General features: G+C 37.7%; 1 protein-coding gene across 3 annotated transcripts in view; it reads left to right on the top strand.

Moving 5' to 3' along the window:
- Positions 1-4,256: 4,256 nt before the first annotated feature.
- ABCB7 (ATP binding cassette subfamily B member 7) overlaps positions 4,257-27,091 on the top strand; it is a 157,451-nt gene continuing 134,616 nt past the window's right edge. For 2 of the 3 annotated variants that reach the window (XM_082447395.1, XM_082447394.1), the window contains exon 1: positions 4,258-4,471. In XM_082447395.1, coding sequence (XP_082303521.1) covers positions 4,301-4,471 — 171 coding nt within the window. In that variant the 5' untranslated portion in view covers positions 4,258-4,300. Of the gene's footprint in view, positions 4,472-27,091 lie in introns of all 3 variants that reach the window. The other variant, XM_082447396.1, reaches the window with a different exon arrangement.

The raw sequence follows: 27,091 nt of genomic DNA, 5'->3' as shown, positions 1-27,091 counted from the left end.
TAAAGGAGGCCAGAATATAGAGTGGTGAAAAGGGAGTAGATCTTAAAAGTTCTCATCAAAAGGAAAAAAATTAGTAACTATGTGGGGTGATGGATGCTAACTAAACTTAGTGTGGTAATCATTTTCAATATTTATATATATCAAATCATTTTGTTGTACACCTAAAACTAATACAATGTTATACACCAATTTAATCTCAATTAAAAATAAGCAAAAGAGATTCTCTTGCTGGCCCTGAAGAAGCAACCATGTTCATTTCCTATCAAGGGGGTCACCTGGAAAGAACCTGAGGATGCTTCTAGAAGCTGAGAGCAGCTCCCAGCCAACATCCAGCAAGAAAACAATGAATTCAGTCCGACAACTACAAGGAAGTGAGTTTTGCCAACAACCAGGGAGCTGGGAAGCGGTATCCCATACCTCAGGTGAGATTGCAGACCTGACTGACACCTTGATTTTATCTTGGTAATGCTCTGACCAGAAGATGCAGCTGATTTGTAGCAAGATTCCTGACCCACAGAAATTGTGAAATAGTAAATGTATGTTGTTTTAAGCTGCCAACTTTGTGCTAATTTGTTGTGTAACAACAGGAAGTGAATACAATGTCATAGAGACCCTTTTTTTTATCGTACCATCCAGTACTGCCTCCATGTACCTGTGTTCACTTCCTTCTCCATGATTATTAATACTGTGTCATAATTATTGCAGTTGCCTAGGTAATAATAGATCTTTTAAAAATCCGATTTTGCTAGAAAGCCTCACTCAAAATAAGGAAAGTAATGATTTTCTGCTTAGCAAGAAATCACATAATCATGGGTTTTTATAGCCAGAGGAATCTTAAAGATGTTACATCAGTAGTCTGAAAAGAATCTTCATCAGGCTCAGCCTAAAGATTGATGTCATACTCAAGCCTATTAACCCCTTTGTAACCTGCCTCATTAAAATAATTTCCCAGATAACCCTCTCTGATTTTTCTATTCTCATTTTCTCACTCCACTCTGCTGGCCTTTGGATCATCTTGTTGAAATCACCACTCTCTTTTAAGGGACAGTTTAAGGTGAAAACTGAAGTGAGCTCTGAAAGATTAAAAACATCATGCTGCATACAGCTTCATCATGGACCTACATGGCACACAGATAAGAAGACATGTTTTCACAGTTCACTGGCTCCTTCACATCAGAGTAAAACCATGGAGCTATGAAGCAGCAAGTTAATTAGATTTTCAAGGAGCTTGAAATCATGGTATATCTAGCAACATTTCTAAGGGATCCACTTGATTACTTTCTGAGCAGTGATATGCATAGTTCTCAGAAAGAGAATGATTCTTACTGTGCCATCTGCATGGAGTCCCACAGTCACAGGAAAATTTCCACAAGATCATTCTTTGCCAAGAAAAGCTTGGTTGCTTCTATACAACACACAGGATTGCCCACAGTATTAGGGAGTGAAAACAGCTTTGGTATGCTCCTTAAACTCTATGGGCCTTGTTGAGAAATACATGAGGAGGCATTACAGTTTAGGTTGACAGCACAGACTTTAGGGTCAGGGCTTAGGTTTAAGTTCTGGCTCTGCTGCTTAACAGGTAAGTACCCTTGGGCAAGTATAGATATAATTACTGCATAAACAAAGTGCTGTCATGTGATCTGTGTCTGCAACAGCTATTTATAGCGGCTTTTATGTGTGCTCCTCTGTCTCTCTAACTTACTTCCAACACTTATGTGTCAAGTTGCTGCAGGCCAATTTGGCCTGTTGCTTCAGTTCTCCCCCAGTACACAACTCTCATTATACTTCATGTTCTATTTCTGGGTGCACTGGATATTTTCTTTGGCTTATTTGGCTCATGTTTGACTCATTTTGGCTCATCATAGAGTAACTACTTTGTTATTCCAACGTTATTCACATTTCTTAATCAGAGGAGTTGACTTACAATGAGACTACTTTGGTAAAAATGCTTTGATTCCTGTCAAAGACCTCACAACTGTTGTTCCATGCCAATAATGCCTGTAGGTGATTCTAATGAAACTTCTCAAAACTCCTGAGAAATCATCTGTAGGGTCAGATGTTTCAGAATTCTGAGATGTTGCCTGATTTAAAATCTTATAATTCTATATGGCCGGTAAAGACTTTCAATTAAATCTTGTATTTGAGTGCGGGTAACACCTTTAGTGTGAAGAACAGTGGAATAGCAGCCAGAACACCATGGTTCTAGTTCTGACTCTGTCACCACATGGCCCTGGTCTTCTTTATCTTCTAGGAACAAGTAACACACCCAAAACGCTGTGATTAAGATCCAGCAAGATAATGTGTGTGAGTGTTTCCAAAAGTATAAAAATTTAAGATATTATTTTGTCGCATTATATCTGATAGTCTCTCACAAAATATATATTGTATAGGTTCCTACATTAAAAAAAATTTTTTTTTGTCTGCACTGCACAGCATTTGGGATCTTAATTCCCCAACCAGGAATTGAACCCGTGCCCGGAGCCCTAACCACTGGACCGCCAGGGAACTCCCAGGTTCCTACATTAAAAAAAAATTAGAGCATTACTGGACAATACTTTACCTGGGTAGAAAGATTCAGTGGCAGTACTCAGCCCTAATAGAAATCATTGGTAGAGTCTAGGGTTTCTCTAGTGTAAAGTGTTGATAACACAGAATAGATGCTGAGTAAATATTTACTGATGATGATATAGGTAGGCATTAATGAAAGAGGCCATTATTGATTTGTCAACTAGACAATAATAAGCCAGAAGCATCCAATCAATCACTAAAAGTTCTGTCAATCCTATCTCCATAATATCTCTGGAATTGATCTACTTCGATTGCTACTGCCAGGTTCAGGCCTTTATTTTATGACTATGGCATTAAATTCATGACTCCAATCTGAACTCCCTCCAGTCCAACCTTACTACTTAAGCCAGAGTGGTTTAATGAACATACAGATCTGATCATGTTACTTTCCTGATTAAAACCATTCACTAGGTACAGAATCAAGCATTAACTTCTTAAAATGAAATACAAGCCCCTTCACCATCAGGCCTCTGCTCACCCAGGCTCATCTCTTCTCTGCCATACACTCCCTAGACTCCTGAACCTGGAAGTGTTTTCTTTTGACTTCTTGCTGTTAAAAATGCCATTTCCTTCACATGGAATTCCCTTCAACTGGAAACTTTATTCTTCTGTAAATAATTCCTTTCAAGCATCCTCTTACCCTGGAAACCTGGGGTGTAATATGAATCCTGAAACAAAGTAAAGCTAACTGCATGGGCCATGCATATCCTTTGTCTTCATCAGACTTATCATTAGCCCATGGTGCATCTACATAAGGAGTTAATAATTATTTGCCTGTCTTGTGTTAAAGTTTGAGAACGCAGCAATGAATAGAAATTGCAAACGCATTACTGTCGCCAGGGCTTCAGGTTACATTTACACTTGGAAATGTAGTTTCCTAGATAACTGTAAACACATTTCAACATTATTTTGTTGGATGATAGTGGTGACAAAAGAATATAAACCTGTCTTTAAACATGGACATCTCTGCATACATTTTCATTTTACCGTCCTTCAGCGAATCTAGCTGTTTTGCAATAATTAGATGCTGCAGAAACCAAAGGGAAGAGGTAGAGAGGCAAATTAGCAGAGTAAAGGGGGTGTGCGTGTGTGTGTGTTTAAAACTCTTCCAAGAGCAAAAGACCAAAGGAAAACTGCTCCAAAGTTTGTGCGAAAAAGAACAATCAGCCAAATGCAAGCACTTACAACACAGCAAGTGACTCTCACAGGCAGTGAATCTCACAGATGAAGCTTCCTTCCCGGGGAAATCAATATCTGTAGTTTAATCTGCCCTAAACGTTAGTACACAGGAGAGTGATAAGAATATTCACAGGGAAAATGGAGAGAGTGGATTTTGGCACTGAGTTGGAGGTGGCAGGCGAAGAGTGAAATGACTGACAAGATAGGGTTGCCAGATTTAGCAAATGGAATATTTGGGACATAATTATACTAAGAAATGATTCATTGTTTATCTGAAATTCAAATTTAACTGCGCATCCTGTGTTTTACCTGACAAATCTAGGAAAAGAGAGAAAGACAATGTTACTCCGTTATTCCCTGCTGTGTAAAAAAGACACTCAAAGACCGGCCCTAGAAGAAAAAAAGCGGTTGCGCTAAAGCATCCGAATCTTCAGAGAGAAGCTGTTTCCGCTCTCCTCCAGGGAGGGAGGGGGGTGAGGAGGATTAAGGTAGCGAGTTCGGACCGCCAGCGTCCCACAATCCTCTGCTCTCGGTTCCTCTTCCCTCGCTCAAGATGGCGCTGCTCGCGATACCTTCCTGGCGCTGGGCAGCTGCGGCGGCTGCTTTCGAAAAGCGTTGTTGGCACGCCGTGATACCGATCCGGCCCCTAGTCTCTATCTGGAGCCCAGGTCCGCAATGGAGGTCACGTCAGCTCGGCGGCTCGGGAACTGCTGGAATCTCCCAGGTGAGATGCCGTTCACTTGGAAGTGTAGCGTGAAGGACAAGGGGACCTATAGGGAAAAGGTTGCCCTTGTGTCTTCAGGGCAGAGCCAGTACAAAGAAGAAAGGTTGTCAGGGCTAACTTGGAGCAGCAGTAAGTGAAGGAAGTTAGGGTTGGAAATTTGAGGAAGGGGTGAAGAAAATCTTTGGGGTACAGTAAATGGGAACGGGACGGAAGGTTCCGGGCAGAGGGCACCTGGAGCGCTGGTGACTCTCGCAGGATTTACAGTTTTTTCTCTTAGTTTAAGAGGCAGAGTAGACACCATTCCCATACTGCTTACTTTTCTAAATGCAAGGAGAACTGGGCTACTTTCCAAAGTTAGTAATGGAATTTGGGACCAGTTTGCCAGTGGTTAAGATTTTACTCAGTCAGAAGTAGCAATTTGGAGGGCATTGGAAGATAACAAGCTGCCTGTTAACAAGCGGCAAATTGAGTTAGCACCAGTTAGCTTCCTTGCTGACAGGGCTCCTTGATAGGCCCAAACCGTAATTATCTATGTCTCCAAAACATAGACCGCCCTAAATTCATATGTAAATACGATTATCCTTTGATCTGAAAAACAGTATTCTTTTGTGTACACAGGTCACTTTGGAAGCCATAAGGCTACTTATCTTTAATGAATGTAGCTATGGCTACAGTGCATCTTAATATTTGTGTTCATTATTATCTCTCACTTAAGAATAGTGTTTTATTGTTATTTGTATTCGTACTTCAGTATATCTTTTTATTGCCTATAATTGACAGAAAGCTTAATTGGCACCCCTTGTTCATCTGTATCGCTAAAGTGTTGTCAGCTTCATATGAGAAACAGCCTTTCAAGTTTTGATTCTTTGTCAACAGATGTTTAATGTCTGCTATGTACATAGTGCTATGCTAGGTAATGGAGTACCAAGAGAAACACAGTAATATCTTCAAGCTGGACAATTTAGTTAATGAGATCGGATCTGTGCATTACAAGAATAACTAAAAAACAAAGTAGTAGATTAAATATCAAATGGATAGTATGAATAATAAGGGCTGTAGGCATCCAGAGGGAATAGTGATAATTAAGAACTAGATTATAGAGAGGATCTCATGCTGGCAGTAGAACTGGGGAGAACATTCCAAGCAGGGAGTATGACACTAGACATGTGGAATGCTGAAGGAATTATATCGATATGTTCATTCAGTAATTATTGAACATCTTTATATCAGTGAACAGTACAAAATATACACCCTGTCCTTAAAGGGTTTAAAATCTAGTAGGGGAAATAGATAAGTAAACAGGCAATTAATACAGTAGTGCAATGATGGGAAAGGTACAAAGTACTGGAAGAATATACATGAGAGGCATCAAGACTAATCTTAAGGTGGAGAAAATTGCCTTGAGTAACTGATATCTAAACCAAGACCTGAAAAATTAGAAGTTAGCTAAAGAGGGAATAGCATGTACAAAGGCCCACAGGTAAGAGAGAGCATGAAACTTATGTAGAACTGCTTATAGTTTAGACTAGTGAGGATTTCATGATAGGAGATGGCAGATTAGGGTAGAGAAGCAAATCCAGATCCTTTTATTAAGGTTTTTTAAAAGCACTTTGTAGTTGAAATTTGTAACATGTGATCTCTTGGGAACCAGTCTTGTTCTCTAGTCCTCTAATAAGCCAGATGAAGTTAAAATAAAATTTGAAAGAAATCCAAAAAAGAGGGGATGTATGTATATGTATAGCTGATTGACTTTTCTACTGCTATACAATAGAAACTAAAACAACATTGTAAAGCAACTATACTCCAGTAAAAATTAATTTAAAAAAAGATAAAATTTGTAGGACTTTCAGGCTCAAAGAATGAGGGGGAAGGAGATGTCATTAGGAGATTCAGAGGAGATGATGACAGTAACAAGTTAGCTTTCTCTCTTTACATGAACACTATCCCCACAATTTCCTTCACTCTCTCCTGTATATCCTGCCATTTCTTTGGTTACCATTTCTGAAGTATGAAAAACAAGGAAAAGATGTTACCTTTGTTTTCTACTTCTTAAAGACATGCAACTCTTGCCTCTGTTTTAAAAATGTTGATTTAACAGGGAGATGAAGGAATGATTATAAGGCTTTTAAAGTAGAACCTGGTACAACCTGAGGCAAATTTTCAGATTAATTAGTCACTTGTGGTTAAGATTACAAAATAAATATGGAATGCATACTTTTAGGACAATCATTAGTATTTATAGCATATTTTAGAGCTGAAAGGAGCCTTAGTGCTGTGTTATGAAATCACGTTAGTGGGTTGGATCAGCACTTTGTTTTAGATGAAATTTAGTAGAATAGTAAAGAAAATATCAAGGCTTTATATGTATTAAGGGAAGTATTGTTTTACAAATACATATATATACATTACCATGTGTATGTGGTTACTGGAATGCATTGTGAAATGTGTTTTTCACACAGGATTTTGCCCTAGAGCTATGCTGTACAATGTGGTAGTCACTAGCTTCCTGTGACTGTTTAAATTTACATTAAATTAAAAATTTAATTCCTCAGTTGCATTAGTCACATTTTAAGGGCTGAATAGCCATATAGATGTGGAACATTTCCATCATTGCAGAAATTTCTATTGAACACTACTACTTTAGAAAAGATCAGGGACTTCCCCGGTGGCACAGTGGTTAAGAATCCACCTGCCAATGCCGGGACACAGATTCCATCCCTGGTCCGGGAAGACCCCACATGCCACGGAGCAACTAAGCCCATGCACCACAACTACTGAGCCTGCACTATAGAGCCCGCAGGCCACAACTACTGAAGCCTGCATGCCACAACTACTGAAGCCCGCCCGCCTAGAGCCCATGCTCCGCAACAAGAGAAGCCACCGCAGTGAGAAGCTCGCGCACTGCAACGAAGAGTAGGCCCCGCTCGCCGCAACTAGAGAAAGCCCACGTGCAGCAACAAAGACCCAAAGCAGCCAAAAAAAATAATAATAATAATAATAAATTAAAAAAAAATAAAGTACTCCACAAAGTATTTTTTTTTAAAAAAAGTAAAGATAGTATCCAGCCCTTCTAATTTTGCAGATGAGGAGACTAAGTTCTAGTATAGATAAATGACAGCCATTAAGGCCATTCATTTGTTTATTGCCTTCTGTATGTTAGATATTTATATAAGGGTAGTTAAGACTGTGACAGACCCTAATCACATAGTGAATGTTTGTTGAATTCTAAAGATACTTATCTAATAATTACTAGACCACTATTCATAGAGGGAAACACCTAAAACAGTTTTTTCTTAAAATGGGAAGATTTCATATAAGACATAAATTGTAATGATTATTATATAGTTGCCTCTCTACTACACTAATTAATATTGAAAGGACTTATGAATTTTGAATGATAGAATTTTGGATTTGTTTCATTAATATTGATACGGTAGAAACTGAGGCATCATATACTTAATCCATAGTGCCTTTTTTATCTATGTTTAACAAGTCCTTGACTCTTGATCCTGACACTGATCATATATTTTCTTCATTTTTTTAAATTAATTTTTATTGGAGTATAGTTGATTTACAATGTTGTATTAGTTTCTGCTGTACAGCAAAGTGAGTCAGTTATACATATACATATACATATATCCACTCTTTTTAGATTCTATTCCCATATAGGTCATTACAGAGTATTGAGTAGAGTTCCCTGTGCTATACAGTAGGTTCTTATTAGTTATCTATTTTATATATAGTAGTGTGTATTGTTAATCCCAACCTCCTAATTGATCCTTTCCCCCCCTTTCCCCTTTGGTAACCATAAGTTTGTTTTCTATGTCTGTGGGTCTATTTCTGTTTTGTAAATAGGTTCATTTGTACCATTTTTTTAGATTCCACATATAAGCAATATCATATGATATTTGTCTTTCAACGTCTGACTTACTTCACTCAGTATGACAATCTCTAGGTCCATCCATGTTGCTGCAAATGGCATTATTTTGTTCTTTTCTTTGGCTGAGTAATATTCCATTGTGTATATGTACCACATCCTCTTTATCCATTCCTCCGTTGATGGACATTTAGGTTGCTTCCATGTCCTGGCTATTGTAAATAGTGCTGCAATGAACATTGGGGTGCATATATCCTTTTGAATTATGGTTTTCTCTGGATATATTCCCAGGAGTGGGATTGCTGGATCATATGGTAATTCTATTTTTAGTTTTTTAAGGAACCGCCATACTGTTCTCCATAATGGCTATACCAACTTACATTCCCACCAACAGTGTAGGAGGGTTTCCATTTCTCTACACCCTCTCCAGCATTTATTGTTTGCAGATTTTTTGATGATGGCCATTCTGACTGGTGTGAGGTGATGCTGTGTAGTTTTGATTTACATTTCTCTAATAATTAGTGATGTTGAGCATCTTTTCATGTGCCTCTTGGCCATCTGTATGTCTTCTTTGGAGAAATGTCTATTTAGATCTTCTGCCCATTTTTTGATTGGGTTGTTAGGTTTTTTGATATTGAGCTGTATGAGCTGTTTGTATATTTTGGAGATTAATCCCTTGTCATTCACATTGTTGGCAAATATTTTCTCCCATTTTCTGGGTTGTCTTTTCGTCTTGTTTATGGTTTCCTTTGCTGTGCAAAAGCTTTTGTGTTTAATTAGGTCCCATTTGTTTATTTTTGTTTTTATTGTCATTACTCTCGGAGGTGGATCACAAAAGATCTTGCTGAGATTTATGTCAGAAAGTGTTCTGCCTATGTTTTCCTCTAAGAGTTTTATAGTATCTCGTCTTACATTTAGGTCTTTAATCCATTTTGAGTTTATTATTATTAATTTGAGTTTATTAAGAAAAATAGTTTTTCTTTAAAATGGGAGGATTTCATATGATAAGACCTAAATTGTAATGATTATTATACAATTGCCTCTCTACCACACTAATTAATATTAAAAGGACTTAATGAATTTTGAATGATAGAATTTTGGATTTATTTCATCAATATTTATATGGTAGAAACTGAGGCATCATATACTTGTTCCATAGTGCCTTTTTATCTATGTTTAACGAGTCCTCGACTCTTGATCGTGACACTGATCATATACTTTTTTCATTTGGTTTTTTTTAAAACATCTTTATTGAGATTAATTCACATATCATACAGTCACCCACTTAAAGTGTGGATTTAGTATATTCAGTGGATTTTAGTATATTCAGTGGTATATACCACCATCACCATAGTCAATTTTACATTTCCATTACCTCAAAAAGAAACCTGCTACCCTTTTGGCTATCACCCTCCTTCCCCCTCCCGCACCAGGCCTATGCAACCACTAATCTATGTTCAGTCTCTATAGATTTGTCCATTCTGGACATTTCACATAAATGGAATCATATAATATTTGGTCTTGAGACTGGCTTCTTTCACTTAGCATTATGTTTTCAAGGTTCATGCATGTTATGGCATGCATTAAATACCTCATTCCTTTTTATGGCTGAATAATATTCGATGATATGGATGTAAAAGATTATGCGTTCATCAGTTGATAGACATTCAGGTTGTTTCCATCTTTTGGCTGTTATGAATAATGCTGCTATAAACATTCATGTACAAGTTTTATATGGACATAAGTTTTCATTTCTCTTGGGTGTATACCTAAGAGTAGAATTGTTGTGTCATATGGTAATTCTGTTTAGTTCTTTAAGGAACTGCCAGACTGGTTTTCAAAGTGACTACAACATTTTACATTAGTATTAGAAGTGTACAGGGTTCCAGTTTCTCCATATCCTAGCTAATTGTTGTTATCTGACGTTTTTTAGTCTAGCCATCTTGGTGGGTGTGAAGTCATGTATCCTTGTGGTTTTGATTTGTATTTCCTTGATGACTAAAGATGTTGAGCATCTATCCATGTGCTTATTGCCCATTTGTATATATTCTTTGGAGAAATGTCAGTTCAGGTCCTTTGCCCAATTTTTAATTGGATTATTGGTCTTTTTATTATTGAGATATGAGTCTTTATTCTACATTCAATTCCCTTATCAGATATAAGATTTGCAAATATTTTCTCCCATTCTGTGGGTTGTCTTTTTCTTTCTTGATAGTGTCCTTTGAAGCACAAAAATTTTTAATTTTGTTGAAGTCAAATTTATTTATTTTTTTTCTTTTGTTGGTCATACTTTTGGTGTTGTAGCTAAAAATCCATTGTCGTATCTAAGGTCATGAATATTTACCCTTATGTTTTCTTCTAAGAATTTTATAACTTAATTCTAGTGAGATATAGAAATATTACTTTTGCATAGTTCTAGTTCCTTACCCTGCTTTGTTGTTTTACTTTTATAGATATTACATCTAGAAATGTTAAAATCCTAACAATACATTGTCATAATTATGACTTTATATAATTTTATGACTTTTAAAGAAGCTGAGAGAAGAAAGGAGGGTAAGTAAATATTTATGGCTTTTTTTATATTAACCTTCATATTTATCATTTCTGGTTCTCTTCATTTGTGCTCTTGTGTTTGAGTTACCATCTGGAGTCATTTCCTTATCCCAATATAGCTGTGCTCCCACCCATCTCCTTTGTGCTATTATTGGCAAGTATAATGCATCTCTATATGTTATAGGCTTAATCATACATTATATAAATATTATTTTATACAATTGCTTTTGAAATTAGTACAAAGAAGAAAGTAGAAAAGTATGCATTTATACAGTCTTTTATAATAACACAATTACCTTTTCCTGTGCTCTTGTTTTTTTGTGTGTGTGGATTTGAATTACAGTCTGAGGTCACTTGCTTTCAGGCTAAAGAACTTACATTAGTATTTCTTGTAAGGTAGTTCGGCTAGTAACAGATTCTCTCAATTTTTGTTTGTCTGGGAATGTCTTTATTTTGCCTTTATTTTTGAACAACAGCTTTCCTGGATATAGGATTCTTCCTTGGCAGTTTTTTCTTTGAGCCCTTTGAATACGGTATCCTACTGCTTTACAGCCTATACTTGTTTCTGCTAAGGAGTTAGCTGTTAGTTTTATTGGGGTTCTCTTATTAGTGAGGAGTCTTTTTTCTCTTGTTACTTTCAAGATTTTCCCCTTGTTTTTGGCTTTCAGTATTTTTACTATAATGTGTCTGTGGATCTCTTTGCGTGTTTCCTATTTGGAATTTGTTGAGCTTCCTGGATGTGTAAATTTTTGTTCTTTTTAATAAGCTTTGGAGGCTTTCAGCCATTATTTCATTGAGTAGTTTTTCTTCCCCTTTATCTCTCTCCTTTCTTTCTGGTACAGTCATTATACATATATTGGTGCACTTAATAATGTCCTACATTTCTCTGAGAATCTGTTTATTTTTTTTCACTCTTTTTAAATCTCTGTTCTTCATATTGCATGATTTCTATTGCTCATCTTCGAGTTCATTAATTCTTTGTTCTCTCAGTTCACATCTACTGTTGAGCACCTCTACTTAATTTTTCATTTCAGTTATTGTAATTTTCAACTCTAGGATTTCCACTTGGTTCTTTTTTTATAATTCCTATACATATCAATACATTCCTATTGATACTATACCTGTGATGTGACATTGTCATCACACCTTCCTTTATTGATTATTTTTTTCTTGAATTTTTGAGTTTTATTTTTTTATACAGCAGGTTCTTATTAGTCATCCATTTTATACACATCAGTGTATACATGTCAATCCCAATTTCCCAGTTCATCACACCACCACCCCCACCAGCCGCTGCTTTCCCACCTTGGTGTCCATATGTTTGTTCTCTACATCTGTGTCTCAATTTCTGCCCTGCAGACTGGTTCATCTGTACCATTTTTCTAGGTTCCACATATATGCGTTAATATGTGATATTTGTTTTTCTTTTTCTGACTTACTTCACTCTGTGTGAGAGTCTCTAGATTCATCCATGTCTCTACAAATGACCCAATTTTGTTCCTTTTTATGGCTGAGTAATATTCCATTGTATATATGTACCACATCTTCTTTATCCATTCCTCTGTTGATGGGCATTTAGGTTGCTTCCATGACCTGGCCGTTGTAAATAGTGCTGCAATGTACATTGGGGTGCATGTGTCTTTTTGAATTATGGTTTTCTCTGGGTATATGCCCAGTAGTGGGATTGCTGGGTCATATGGTAATTCTATTTTTAGATTTTTAAGGAACCTCCATTCTGTTCATCATAGTGGCTGTATCAATTTACATTCCCACCAACAGTGCAAGAGGGTTCCCTTTTCTCCACATCCTCTCCAGCGTTTGTTGTTTGTAGGTTTTCTGATGATGCCCATTCTAACTGGTGTGAGGTGATACCTCATTGTAGTTTAGATTTGCATTTCTCTAATAATTAGTGATGTTGAGCAGCTTTTCATGTGCTTCTTGGCCATCTGTATGTTCTCTTTGGAGAAATGTCTATTTAGGTCTTCTGCCCATTTATTGATTGGGTTGGTTGTTTTTTTAACATTGAGCTGCATGAGCTGTTTATATATTTTGGAGATTGATCCGTTGTCCATTGATTTGTTTGCAAATATTTTTTTCCCATTCTGAGGGTTGTCTTTTCGTCTTGTTTGTAGTTTCCTTTGCTTTGCAAAAACTTTTAAGTTTCATTAGGCCCCATTTGTTTATTTTTGTTTATATGTCCATTACTCTAGGAGGTGGATCAAAAAAGATCTTGCTGTGATTTATGTCAAAGAGTGTTCTTCCTGTGCTTTCCTCTGAGAGTTTTATAGTGTCCAGTCTTACATTTAGGTCTCTAATCCATTTTGAGTTTATTTTTCTGTGTGGTGTTAGGGAGTGTTCTAATTTCATTCTTTTACATTTAGCTGTCCAGTTTTCCCAGCACCACTTATTGAAGAGACTGTCTTTTCTCCATTGTATATCCTTGCCTCCTTTGTCATAGATTAGTTGGCCATAGGTGCGTGGGTTTATCTCTGGGCTTTCTATCGTGTTCCATTGATCTATATTTCTGGTTTTGTGCCAGTACCATATTGTCTTGATTACTGTAGCTTTGTAGTATAGTCTGAAGTCAGGGAGTCTGATTCCTCCAGCTCCGTTTTTTTCCCTCAAGACTGCTTTGGCTATTCGGGGTCTTTTGTGTCTCCATACAAATTTTAAGATTGTTTTTTCTAGTTCTGTAAAAATGCCATTGGAAATTTGATAGGGATTGCATTGAATCTGTAGATTGCTTTGGGTAGTATAGTCAGTTTCACGGTATTGATTCTTCCAATCCAAGAACATGGTATATCTCTCCATCTGTTGGTATCATCTTTAATTTCTTTCAACAGTGTCTTACAGTTTTCTGCATACAGGTCTTTTGTCTCCTTAGGTAGGTTTATTCCTAGGTACTTCATTCTTTTTGTTGCAGTGGTAAATGGGAGTGTTTTTGTATCCGTTCAGCGAGCCTGTGTGTTTTGGTTGGAGCATTTAATCCATTCACGTTTAAGGTAATTATTGATATGTATGTTCCTATTACAATTTTCTTAACTGTTTTGGGTTTGTTTCTGTAGGTCCTTTTCTTCTCCTGTGTTTCCCACTTAGAGAAGTTCCTTTAGCATTTGTTGTAGAGCTGGTTTGGTGGTGCTGAATTCTCTTAGCTTTTGCTTGTCTGTAAAGCTTTTGATTTCTCCATGGATTCTGAATGAGATCCTTTCCCGGTAGAGTAATCTTGGTTGTAGGTTCTTCCCTTTCATCGCTTTAAGTATATCATGCCACTGTCTTCTGGCTTGTAGAGTTTCTGCAGAGAAATCAGCTGTTAACCTTATGGGAGTTCCCTTGTACGTTATTTGTCATTTTTCCCTTGCTGCTTTCAATAATTTTTCTTTGTTTTTAATTTTTGCCAATTAATTACTATATGTCTCAGTGTGTTTCTCTTTGGGTTTATCCTGTATGGGACTCTCTGCACTTCCTGGGCTTGGGTGTTTATTTCCTTTCCCATGTTAGGGAAGTTTTCGACTATAATCTCTTCAAATATTTTCTCAGGTCTTTTCTCTCTCTCTTCTCCTTCTGGGACCCCTATAATACGAATGTTGTTGCGTTTAATGTTGTCCCAGAGGTCTCTTAGGCTGTCTTCATTTCTTTTCATTCTTTTTTCTTTAGTCTGTTCCGCAGCAGTGAATTCCACCATTCTGTCTTCCAGGTCACTTATCCGTTCTTCTGCCTCAGTTATTCTGCTATTGATTCCTTGTAGTGCATTTTTCATTTCAGTTATTGTGTTGTTCAGTTCTGCTTGTTTGTTCTTTAATTCTTCTAGATCTTTGTTAAACATTTCTTGTATCTTCTCGATCTTTGCCTCCATTCTTTTCCGAGGTGCTGGATAATCTTCACTATCATTATTCTGGATTCTTTTTCTGGAAGGTTGCCTATCTCCACTTCATTCAGTTGTTTTTCTGGGGTTTTATCTTGTTCCTTCATCTGGTACATAGCCATCTGCCTTTTCATCTTGTCTATCTTTCTGTGAATGTGGTTTTTGTTCCACAGGCTGCAGGATTGTAGTTCTTCTTGCTTCTACTGTCTGCCTTCTGGTGGATGAGGCTATCTATGAGGCTTGTGCAAGTTTCCTGATGGGAGGGACTGGTGGTGGGTAGAGCTGGCTGTTGCTTTGGTGGGCAGAGCTCAGTAAAACTTTAATCCACTTGTCTGCTGATGGGTGGGGCTGGGTTCCCTCCCTGTTGGTTGTTTGGCCTGAGGCGACCCAACACTGGAGCCCGCCCCGGGCTCTTTGGTGGGGCCAATGGCAGACTCTGGGAGGGCTCACGCCAAGGAGGACTTCCCAGAACTTCTGCTGCCAGTGTCCTTGTCCTCACAGTGAGCCACAGCCACCCCCGCCTCTGCAGGAAACCCTCCACACTAGCAGGTAGGTCGGGTTCAGTCTCCTGTGGGGTCACTGCTCCTCCCCCTGGGTCCCGATGCACACACTACTTTGTGTGTGCCCTCCAAGAGTGGAGTCTGTTTCCCCCAGTCCTGTCAAAGTCCTGCAATCAAATCCTGCTAGCCTTCAAAGTCTTATTCTCTAGGAATTCCTCCTCCCGTTGCTGGACCCCCAGGTTGGGAAGCCTGACGTGGGGCTCAGAACCTTCACTCCAGTGGGGGGACTTCTGTTGTATAAGTGTTTTCCAGTTTGTGAGTCACCCACCCAGCAGTTATGGGATTTGTTTTTGTTGTGATTGCACCCCTTCTACTGTCTCACTGTGGCTTCTCCTTTGTCTTTGGATGTGGGGTGTCCTTTTTGGTGAGTTTCAGTGTCTTCCTGTTGATGATTGTTCAGCAGTTAGTTGTGATTCTGGTGTTCTTGCAAGAGGGAGTGAGAGCACGTCCTTCTTCTCTGCCATCTTGAACCAATCTTCCTTTATTTCTTTAACAGGGTTTGCTTTAGTCTTTGAACATATTTATAATGACAGGTTTGAAGGTATTTTCTCTTCAGTCTGACATCTGGTCAAAACCGTAGGCAGTTTCTTTTGCCTGCTTTTTTCCTCAGTGTATAGGTTGTAGTTTCATGTTTCTTTGTGTGTCTTGCAATTTTTTTGAAACTGGACATTTTAGATAATGTAGTAACTCTTGGTACTGGTCCCCTCCCTCCCAGGGCTTATTAGTGTTATTTACTTGTTTGTTTGTTTATTTAGGAACTGGCTGGATTTTAGTGCTGTCTCTCTCCACCCTTCCCTTGCTCCCCACTTCACAGTGTTAGTGCCTCTGATGTTGCCTCTTAAGCAGCATAGCCTTACCAGCATAGCCTTGCATATGCCCAGTCACCCTGAGAGGACAGTGGTTTTGCTGAGGCTCTCTCTGTCTCTTTTCCAGTTATGCTCCAATTGTTGCTGGGAGATCAACACTGTTTTTTCCAACAGTGCCCTGGGGCAGAAATTGTTTCACCGACTAAAGCCATCAGATTGGGGTTCCTTTGAAGTGCAGGTTGTTGAGGTCAGTGTTTGAGGTTTTTTCCGACCCTAGGCAGTCTTCTCCTGTACATTTCCCTCCTTGGTTTTCTGGTTCTCTGGGGCAAACCAGCTGACCTACAGTTCAGCCTCTATGTCCAGTGATTCCACTAGTCTCCTCCTACTTGCCTTTCACCTCAACCTCTACTATATTTGAGAGTAGCCTTGGGCTTGAACTAATCCACGTCTAGTTGTATGAAGTCACTTCCTCTGGGAAGAGATTAGGAGCTATCTGCTTCAGGGCCTTCTCTCTCCAGGCAAAATCTCCCAGCCACAGCTCTGGAGCTGGGCGTGGGGGACAGTGGTGGCTTCTCTCTGAGTGATATCCCCACTTTAGGAGTTGAGCAGTAGATGGAGTAGGGGGAGCAGTAGCCTCAGGTCTTTTTGCCTTGCCTCTCTTGGTATGCAACCACCCTCCTATGAGTCAGGGCCAGGGTGACTGGGGCTTCAATATTCTCAGTGGCGTCACACCCAAGGTAGAGCCTCTGTCCCTCTAGTGGGGGTGTGTGGAAGAAGGGAGACCCTACCTCTTGGCCATGTTAGCCCAGAACTTAGCATCAGCAACAGGTTGTTGGGGTGAAGGATGAGAAATGCTGATGTCCTGCCTTTCCCAGGAAGATAGTCTTTTGACTATAATCTCAGGGGGCAGAGGGAGCACTGTGCTCCTGGCTGCACCAATCTCAAGTGGAGTTTCCATATGGCTGAACTGGGAGTGGGGAGGCAGGGAGTATGTCCTGGTTCAAACACCACAGACTCTTGCCGTTCTTACTGAGCTCTAATAGATTTTCTTGAGTAAATGATATTTCATTTGCTATATGCCTCCAGGACCATTTCTAGGGACTTTAAATGGTTAATACTTTATAAATTTCACCAGTTTTGTTGGGGAGTGAGTCTAAGGAGCTCCTTATGTTGTCATGTTAGAAGTGGAACTCTTTTCATTTGTTTTTGACAGGTTCATGTTCTTTGGCATATCACATGCAGCAAAGCAGTCTGTCCTTTCTCTTTGGTTTGTAGGAGATATTACCAGTGAGGTACTTACCTTGTATGTTCCATTTAGTAGTTCTTTTGGATAGGTACTGTTTTGTTTTCATTTGTTGGCTCTGACATTATGGACAAAGGATGGGAACTTTAATTTCTTCCAGTAGTGTGTAAGTTCCCTCTTCCTGCCTTCCCACTGGTGACTAGCTGCTGATAATTAACAAAGTAGATAAAAGTTAAGAGACTTCTGGCCTTCATAATAACTGAAGTGGGAATATAATAACACGAGGGAAATAATCCTCCTACTCTGCTTTTTAGAGATCCTAAAGTTTTAAGATTTAAGTTTCATAACATAAGATGCATGTCAAGAAATTACAGTGAATACTGAGAAGACACAAAATGTAATAAGAAAGTGAAAAAACAGAACTTAACAGGAAAAAATTAAGGATGTTTTCAAGTGGATTATTTTGCATGGAACTGAAGAGGGTGAGAGGTGATTCAGTTACGTTTAAAGTATCTGAAGGATAATTAATTTTTAAAAAATTAAAAGCTGTCCTTCTAATAGTTCAGTGATACCTGAACGTACCTGGAATATTAGTTTATAATACAGAAATAGAGACTTCAGTTGAAGGAAGAGGGATTTCATGTGCATATTAGAAGAAATTTCTTAAATTAATAATCCTTTTATTGGGATAACAAAGCAACTTTTTAAATGACGTTCTAAAAGGCAGAAGAAATAACCATTAATCGTAACTTAAGTAGATATCTTCTTAAAGATAGAACTGACTTAAATTTATATTCTTCAGGATCACAGCTCACTTTATTTTTTTAACATTTTATTTTTTTATGTATGTATTTATGTATTTATTTATTTTGGCTGTGCCAGGTCTTAGTTGCAGTGTGTGGGATCCTCATTGCGGTGTGTGAACTCTTAGTTGCGGCATGCGAACTCTTTAGTTGTGGCATGCATGCGGGATCTATTTCCCCGACCAGGGATCGAACCTGGGCCCCCTTCATTGGGAGCGTGGAGTCTTACCCACTGGACCACCAGGCAAGTCCCCACAGATCACTTTAAAGAGGATAATCTAGCAGAAAGAATATTGGTAAACCAACAATCAGAAGAGTTGGATTCTAGTTTTGGCTTTTGTGTTAGAAGACACTAGAATAAATCATTAGGTAATAATTTGCTATCATTAGAAGAATATAAGCTATTAGGAAGCAGTCAGCTTGGTTTTGAGAAGAGTAAGACATACCAAACCAATTCAGTTCTTCATATAAGAGAGTGACAGTGTACTCAGAAGTACAGTTGATCTTGATTTCATTAAGGCTCAATTCCTGTCCCCTGTATCATTCTCTCTCAACAAGCCAGGAAGGAATGGTATTGCATATATTAAGGAGTCTTGAGGTAGTAGTAACTATAGCTTACTGGAGAAAATACAGACAATTTGAAGGATTTTGATTTCTAAATATTGAAGAGAATAAACAACTGGTGTACAAAGGACATAACATGGTGCAGTGGAATGAACGTTGGACCAGGACACCTGACCACTTGAGCTCTGTTTCTACTCTAATTATCTTGGACAGATCACTTGTTCCTTTGGACCTCAGTTTCTGTAAAATAAGATTCAGCTACTTGATCTTTAAGGTTTCTTCCACTTCTGTAGTTTCCTGACTTTGATCTGTTGGGACTAGCCCTTTGAATATATACTATTGGGTTGGCCAAAAAGTTCGTTTGGGATTTTCCAGATGTTTCAAAAATGCTGAACGAACTTTTTGGCCAACCCAATACCTCTAGTTTGAGAGCCTAGTTTATTACTGGTAGTAGTTTGCCAGGAGCAACATAGACTACATTTCAGTTCACATGAATTTTTAAAAAAATATTTATTTATTTATTTGGCTATACCAGGTCCCAGTTGCGACATGCGGGATCTTCAGTTGCAGCATGCAGGATCTTTAGTTGTAGCATGCAGGCTCCTAGCTGTAGCATGCAGGATCCAGTTTGCTGACCAGGGATCGAACCCGGGCCCCCTGCATTGGGAACGCAGAGTCTCAACCACTGGACCACCAGGGAAGTCCCCCCATGACTTTTTAATGGAGCAAATTTGTATTGTTGTCTCTTCTCATACTACTTATTGATCTTAGTGTAGGAGTAGAAGAACTGAGATTGATGGTGAGTTTAGTATTTGCTAGTGTTGGGGAGATGGAATTAGAGTGGAGGAAATGTAAGCTAGGTTCTAAAATCATCTAGGAAGGTAGAAAAGATTCTAAGGAGGTGGTGGAGAGTAGCGGCATTACTATAAAAATTTTTATAAATTAAAGATGAAGCTTACATGGGCTATAAATGATAAGGAATGGAAATAAAAAGGTCTTAGAAACTTCTTACGTCTAAAGGTCTTCTGCCACTTGCAGAAGTGGCACTGGGGATTGAGAAGAGGAATTCAGAGGACCCCTCATTCAGAAATGGTTGAATAAATAACATTCTCTAAACCATTGACATATTGATTTGAATTGGTTATTAAGATTAATAGGAGGGGGAGAAAAGTTCATAATAGTGGTTCTAAACTTTCATTTAGAACAGTAGGCCCTTTGAGAATCTGATAAAAGCTATGAACTTTCCCCCTAGAAAAATGCACATACACATATGCTTCATTTTGCATGCAATATCAGGGGTATCAATCCCCGATAAATATTGCAGGCTGGTGGGTTTCTAATGTAGTTTCTAAGTAGCCAGTGGCAGAGTAAAGGGCCCTTGTCACTGGGCAGTGGGGGTAGAAATGGAATGGAAACCTGTTTTGCTCATATCAAACTTTTTATTAAATGCAAAATGCAGTAATACATCAATATTCAATGTTGTGATCTTAAAGTTGTTGGTTTTTCAAAGGAGTGTGTACTTTCCATGTTGTAAAATATACAATAGAGGCGAAATTGCCTGTTCTGTATGTGATTCTTATAGTTTTCCTTTTTAATTTTATTTATACATTTCTCTTTAATTGTATAAAATCACATCTAATAAACATGAGAAAAATACCCACAATCTCACCTCTTAAATAATTTTCCATTTTCCCCCTGAATTTCAGTTCTTATATGTACATAATTTTTACATTGCTGAGGTAATTTTAAATCCTGTTTCTTTGCAGATGACATGATACTATACATAGAGAATCCTAAAGATGCTACCAGAAAACTTCTAGAGCTAATCAATGAATTTGGTAAAGTAGCAGGATACAAAATTAATGCACAGAAATCTCTTGCATTCCTATACACTAATGATGAAAAATCTGAAAGTGAAATTAAGAAAACACTCCCATTTACCATTGCAACAAAAAGAATAAAATATCTAGGAATAAACCTACCTAAGGAGACAAAAGACCTGTATGCAGAAAATTATACGACACTGATGAAAGAAATTAAAGATGATACAAATAGATGGAGAGATATACCATGTTCTTGGATTGGAAGAATCAACATTGTGAAAATGACTCTACTACCCAAAGCAATGTACAGATTCAATGCAATCCCTATCAAACTACCACTGGCATTTTTCACAGAACTAGAACAAAAAATTTCACAATTTGTATGGAAACACAGAAGACCCCAAATAGCCAAAGCAATGTTGAGAAAGAAAAACGGAGCTGGGGGAATCAGGCTCCCTGACTTCAGACTATACTACAACGCTACAGTAATCAAGACAGTATGGTACTGGCACAAAAACAGAAACATAGATCAATGGAACAGGATAGAAAGCCCAGAGATAAACCCATGCACATATGTTCACCTTATCTTTGATAAAGGAGGCAAGCATATACAGTGGAGAAAAGACAGCCTCTTCAATAAGTGGTGCTGGGAAAACTGGACAGGTACATGTAAAAGTATGAAATTAGAACACTCCCTAACATCATATACTTATAAGCATTCTTTTACTTAGTACTCAGTCTTTACCAAAATTAGGTCTTTTAATTATTTAATATTTTAGTAATTTTAATAGGTATATATTTAGCTGCCTGCAAAAGGACATTTTTGTTGTTTTGATTTTTTCTTTCCGTTCTTAAAATCTCTCTCCCTAAAGTCCTCATTTGTGCTCTTGACACTCTTGTAAAGTATGTCACTAGTGAGTAAATAAACTTTTCAGATCTTTTATTATGTCGTTTGATCTTTACAGTAGCCCTGTGAGGTAGGTGAACATTTCATTGTAGTAGCAATGGCCTATTCTGTCCTTTTCAGTCCCTCAACTTCTGCCCTAGTTTTAGGCCCTTGTAACTTTACGCATGACTTTTCTCACTGCCTCAGGCATTCACCCTTCCAACCCATCCCACACAAAACATCCAGATTATTCTTCCTAAAGCATAACTCTGATAAGTATGACTTTCCTGCTTGTGGACTTCAGTGGTCTCTACACCTTAGCCTGCTGTTCAAGGCCCTAAAGGATTTTCACTTAACTAGCTTGCTAGCCATATTATTAACTATTTCTCTATAAATACTCTGCCCCTTCAGCCACCCTGGATTGCTCCCTGTTCCTTGGACATTGTGCTTTTTTGTTTTTGTTTCTTCATTTATACCATACACTCTGTCTGAAATGTCCTCTCTCTAACTCCTTTCTGTTTTTCAAATCTTAGCTCAAGGGCCAATTTATGTCACAGAACTATTCCTTATAAGCTTATAAGACACTGATTTCTTCCTCCTCTGAATTCCTATAATACCTTTTTCTACAAGTACAGTTATCATGTGTCTTGTGGAGGAGGTAAGATTTTATGCACCTAAAAGGCAGATACATTCCAGTCATCTTTTTTATCTTGCACATAGCTGGGCATGGTATCTCACATGTAGTGGACACTCAGAAAATATTTATAAAATGAGTGATTAAACCCTGTAATCAAATCAAAACAAAGTCTAACATAAGAATAAATAATGTTTGCTTTGGAACTATACATTTGCAATAGAAGGCTCACTTTCTACGTAAAGTGTATATTTCAGCAAAATCATAATCAGATTGTGGAATTATTAAACTTGAGGGTAACCTCTTAAGTTTGTCCATTGTATTTCTGTCACTAGGTGGTACTATGGTGGGTTAGTGTCACTGAATGTCAGGTTTTGCTCAGTAAACAAAGCATATATGCTTTTAAAATTTTTGAGTTACTTTATTAGTAGGCATCCTTTGCTTAAAATATGACTTATAATGATGGAGTTCTTTGAGGAATAAGATATATAAAATTTTAGTCCTTGTAGCAATTTTAACTGCAGGCTGTATTTTGGCTTATTTATTAGTTCTCTGATTAAGTTTTCTTTACCACATCCAGAGGTGAAAGAGATGTTAGAGTGGAGAAACTATATCCTGAGTGTAGTTTCTCAGATACTGATGTTTTAGGAGAGTAGGCTTTTAAACTGTTAACTTATCATGCTTTTCAAAGCATACTGGAAAAGAGAAGTTGAGGCTTCTATTTTGGTTTACTTATCAGATTATTTTTTACTGATCTTGAGTAACTTGTATTGACTTGTCATTGTAATATATTCGTGTTTTTAAGTGTGTGAATATTTGCCAAGTGTGAACTCTTTCTTCAACCATTCTTAACTATGGTGACTTAACAGCTGTTTGTATGTGTGTGTGTGTATTAGTTTCCTAGGGCTGCCATAACAAAGTACCATAGACTGGGTGGCTTAAACAACAGAAATTTATTTTCTCACAGTTCTGGAGGCTAGAAGTCTGAGATAAGGTGTTGGCAGGGTTGATTTCTTCTGAGACCTCTCTCCTTGGCTTGCAGATGGCTGTCTTCTCTGTCCTCACAAGGTCTTTTCTCTGTGCAAGTCTGTGTCGTAATCTCTTCTTATAAGTATACCAGTCATATTAGATAGGTCCCACCCTAATGACCTCACTTAACCTTAATAAACATCTTTAAAGGCCCTATGTCCATATACAGTCACATTTGAGACACTGGGGGTTAGGACTTTAACATGAATTTGGAGGAGACACAATTCAGTCCATGACAGTGTGTGTGTATGTAAATACATAGAAAACTGGAAGCATATACTGCAAACACGCCTCTGGAGAGGGGGTGGGTTGGGAGGCCAGAGGACAGTAAAAAGGAACTTTCACTTGTCATTCTAGTTTGGCATTGTTTGATATACTTGTTTTTATAATGAGAAAAATTTCATATTTATGCTTTTCAGTTGGTGGTCTGATCTTTTTGAATAGGTTGTATTAATATGTTCATTTATTGAACTCTGGTTTGTTTTGTCTACTAGTAATGCATTTTAGCATTCTTGCATATGACTTAATGATTATTTTTTGTAACATAAAACAGTCTTTAACATGTTTAAGAAGCTTTCCTGGAAGTATTCTGCAGCTTTTAGGTTTAGCCAGTTTTGGTTATCATTTTACTGGGGAATTGGGGGATTTTTTGAAGATTGAGTCCCAGTATCTCCTCTTTATTTCAGTGGTTTCTTCAGTTTCTATGTAACATAGGTATTCTACATATTTGATGCTGCCTAATAAAGATCTATACTCATGTTTCTTTTTTCAAAATCAAGTTCTTGTATTTACAAAAAATTTACCAAAACAGTACATACCAGCTACTGAAAGATTAGAAAACATTGAAAAGGAGAAAAGAACAAAAGGCAGTTATGCTCTAAAGCTTTTTGTCTAATAAGTAAGTATAACCTATTTATTTATTCATTGGTTTTCACCAGGATCTGAAAAAATAAATAAATAAAGGCTTCCTATTGCTTAGAGCTATACTTTCCAATACGGTAGACATTAGCCACATGTGGCTATTTAAATTTCAATTAAAATTAAATAAAATGTGAAACTTAGTAGCTTAGTCACACTAGACATATTTTAAGTGCTCAATAGCCACATGTGTCTAAGTGGCTATTGTATTTGACCACACAGATACAGAACATTTTCATAATCACAGAAAGTTCTACTGGACATGGCTGGCCTAGAATATAATTTTTAAGTAGGGATAATATTATCAAATTTGTTTTAGCAATATGATTTTGCCTGCAGTTTGAAGGATAGATTGGAAATAGACAGGGATTGGAGATAGGGACATCAGTTAGGAGGATATTGAAGTAATATAGAAGAGAAGTGATAAAGGCCTGCACTTCCTGTCATGAGGAGGTGTTGTCAGAATTTGTCACCAAGCAGTCTAATATCATGAAAAGATTTTAAAAGGTTTTGAAGCAGGAGAGTATTACTTTGTTTTAGCTACTTTATCTTAATCTCGGTGTTTTTAGGTTATAAAATGGACATTTGAATAAGACCTATCTTCCACTATTCTGGGGAGGATCAAGAGAATGACAGATATGAAAGCAGTTTGTGAATTGTAAAGTGCTTTAACTTTTGCCATTGCAATTTTGGTGTATGGTTCTGTAGTAAAACACCATTTTTGGTAATGGATTTTGTGGGGTTTGCCGACAGAGCTCATGTGGTTAGGCTACTATCGTTGTTTCTGTTTTGAATACTTCTCAAGCAGTCCAGTTACATCCTAGCTAATCAGTGACAGAACTGACGCTACAACCCAGGTCCTTTCACTCATCTCTTTCCCCTTCATCTTGCTAGCTCTACTTTTCACAACTCTGATGAATTTTACTTCTTATTTAGGATCTTTTGTGCAAGTACAATCTATTGCTTTGATGAATAGCTAGAGGAAATCTATTTAAATAAACCTATTGTAAAATTATCTTTTAAATGAATTCTTATATATTACTAGCTTAGAATATTATCATAGATACAAAAGTATCAAAATCATACTAGTCTTTCCAGAGTTTACCATTGCCTGTCACAGCTTTACATTTACAAAAAGAACATGCCACCATCTTCAGCCAGTCTTTTAACAAACATTTATGAGTTACCTACCATTTGGCAGACACTGTACTAGGTAGTGGGGCTACAACCATGAACAAGGCATAGCCTTTGCCCTCCAGGAAATCATGATTTAGAGGAGAAAACAGGTAACCAACTATTCAAAATAAGGTGTGGTAAGTGCTTTAGTAGATATGTGTACAGGGTTTTTGAGGAGAACCACCCTCAGTCTAGAGAGGTCATGGAAAACTTTACAAACAAAGAATTTATAGATGAGTATTGAAGGATGTGTAGGTAGATACTGGTCTGGTGGATGAATGAGAAAAGGGCATTTTAGGGCAGAATATATTAAATAACATGTGTTCTTTGGAAAAGCTGTAGTTTGGAGGGTGGATTGAAAGTGGACAAGACTGGAGGTAGGGAGACTTCTGGTTTAGATGGAACATCAGAGAGTTTAATGGTAATATTGGTAAGAAGGGATGACAATCTCAACTAAGGCTATGACACTGATTATAGAGATATTTAGGAGGTAAAGTTGATAGGAGTTACTGAGTGGTTTGATAGAGGGTAAAGAAAAAATAAAGAGTGTAGTTCCTGGGTGTCTGGCTTAGGCAGCTGGGTGGATAGTGATGCTATTAACTAAGATGGGGAGGAACAAATTTGAGGAGTTGGAGAAGTTGGAGAAAATGGTGAGTTCAGCTTGGGATATGTGGAGTTTAAGCTATCTATGAGACATCATGATGAAAATGTCTAATGAACAGTTGTATGTATGGGGTAGGTACTCGAGAAAGAGATCTGGACTTGAGGTAAAGTTTGAGAATCATCGTGGAAGTAATTTTTTTTTTTATAGTGGCCATGGATACCTTCTGGAGACTATTTAGAATGAGAAAAAAATAGAGGGCTAAGGAAGACACTCCTGAGACTGCCAAAATTTAAATGAAAGAATAGTCCAAGAAGGAGAATATGCAATGGCCAGAGAGGTTCAAGGAATAGGGATAGATAGATATCCTAGAAGCCAAGAGAGGAGAGGGTTTTAGAAAGGAAGGAATGGTTAATAGTATTATGCGACAGAGAGGGTATGTAAGATGAATACGCAAGATGTTATTGAATTTAGCAATTAGTTGCTCATTTAGTGTTCCTGATAAAAACAGAGTGGTGATATGGTGGTAGAAGCCATATTACAGTGTCTTAAGCAGTAAAACATTAAGCTGTGTCCTTTTCAGTGCATCATATCAGGGGGTACATAATGTTGATATGTCTTATTACTGGTGGTGTTAACCTCCATTGAATGGTTAAGGTGGTATCTACTGGGTTTCTCCCGTGAAAAATACTATTTTCTCCTTTGTAATTAAAAAACACCTCGAGGGAGATTCTTTGAGAATATGCAAATATCATGTTTCTCCTCAAACTTTCACCAGCTAATATTAGCATATCTACAACAGTTATTACTGTGGTGTTTGCCTAAATATGTTTTTTTGTTTCCCTCATTCTGCATTTGTTAATGGGACTTCTGTAAAGAAGAGCTGTTGCCTTCTCCCTCATTTATATTTTTACTTATTTATTTATATCAGGCTGAACTCATAGATGTTAATAAACTATATTCTATGGACTGTCATCTAATACTCTCAATTTTTATTTTCTTGTTCTAGTTGTCTTAGCTCTGGGCCACTGGAAGCTCCTTTAGATTGGCTCTTGTGTCCTTTGGACATGCCCCCATCCTTTTTCAATACTTCCTTTCTTTCTGGCACCACACAGTGTTCCAGGTTAGTCTTATATTTTCCCTGACCTGGCCTTGAAATCATCCCTTTCTACAAGGAACCCTGTGCCTTTTATTGGAAAATGGTATGTAGACATGAAGATCTAGATGCTAGATGACTGTACATTTTTTTTTATAAATTTATTTATTTATTTTTGGTTGTGTTGGG

Source organism: Balaenoptera physalus (genome assembly GCF_965194825.1).
Source record: "Balaenoptera physalus genome assembly, chromosome: X".
In the NCBI taxonomy this organism is placed as follows: Eukaryota; Metazoa; Chordata; class Mammalia; order Artiodactyla; family Balaenopteridae; genus Balaenoptera; species Balaenoptera physalus.
The sequence above is the reverse complement of the archived record's forward strand: the minus strand, read 5'-3'. Positions and strand labels throughout refer to the sequence as shown.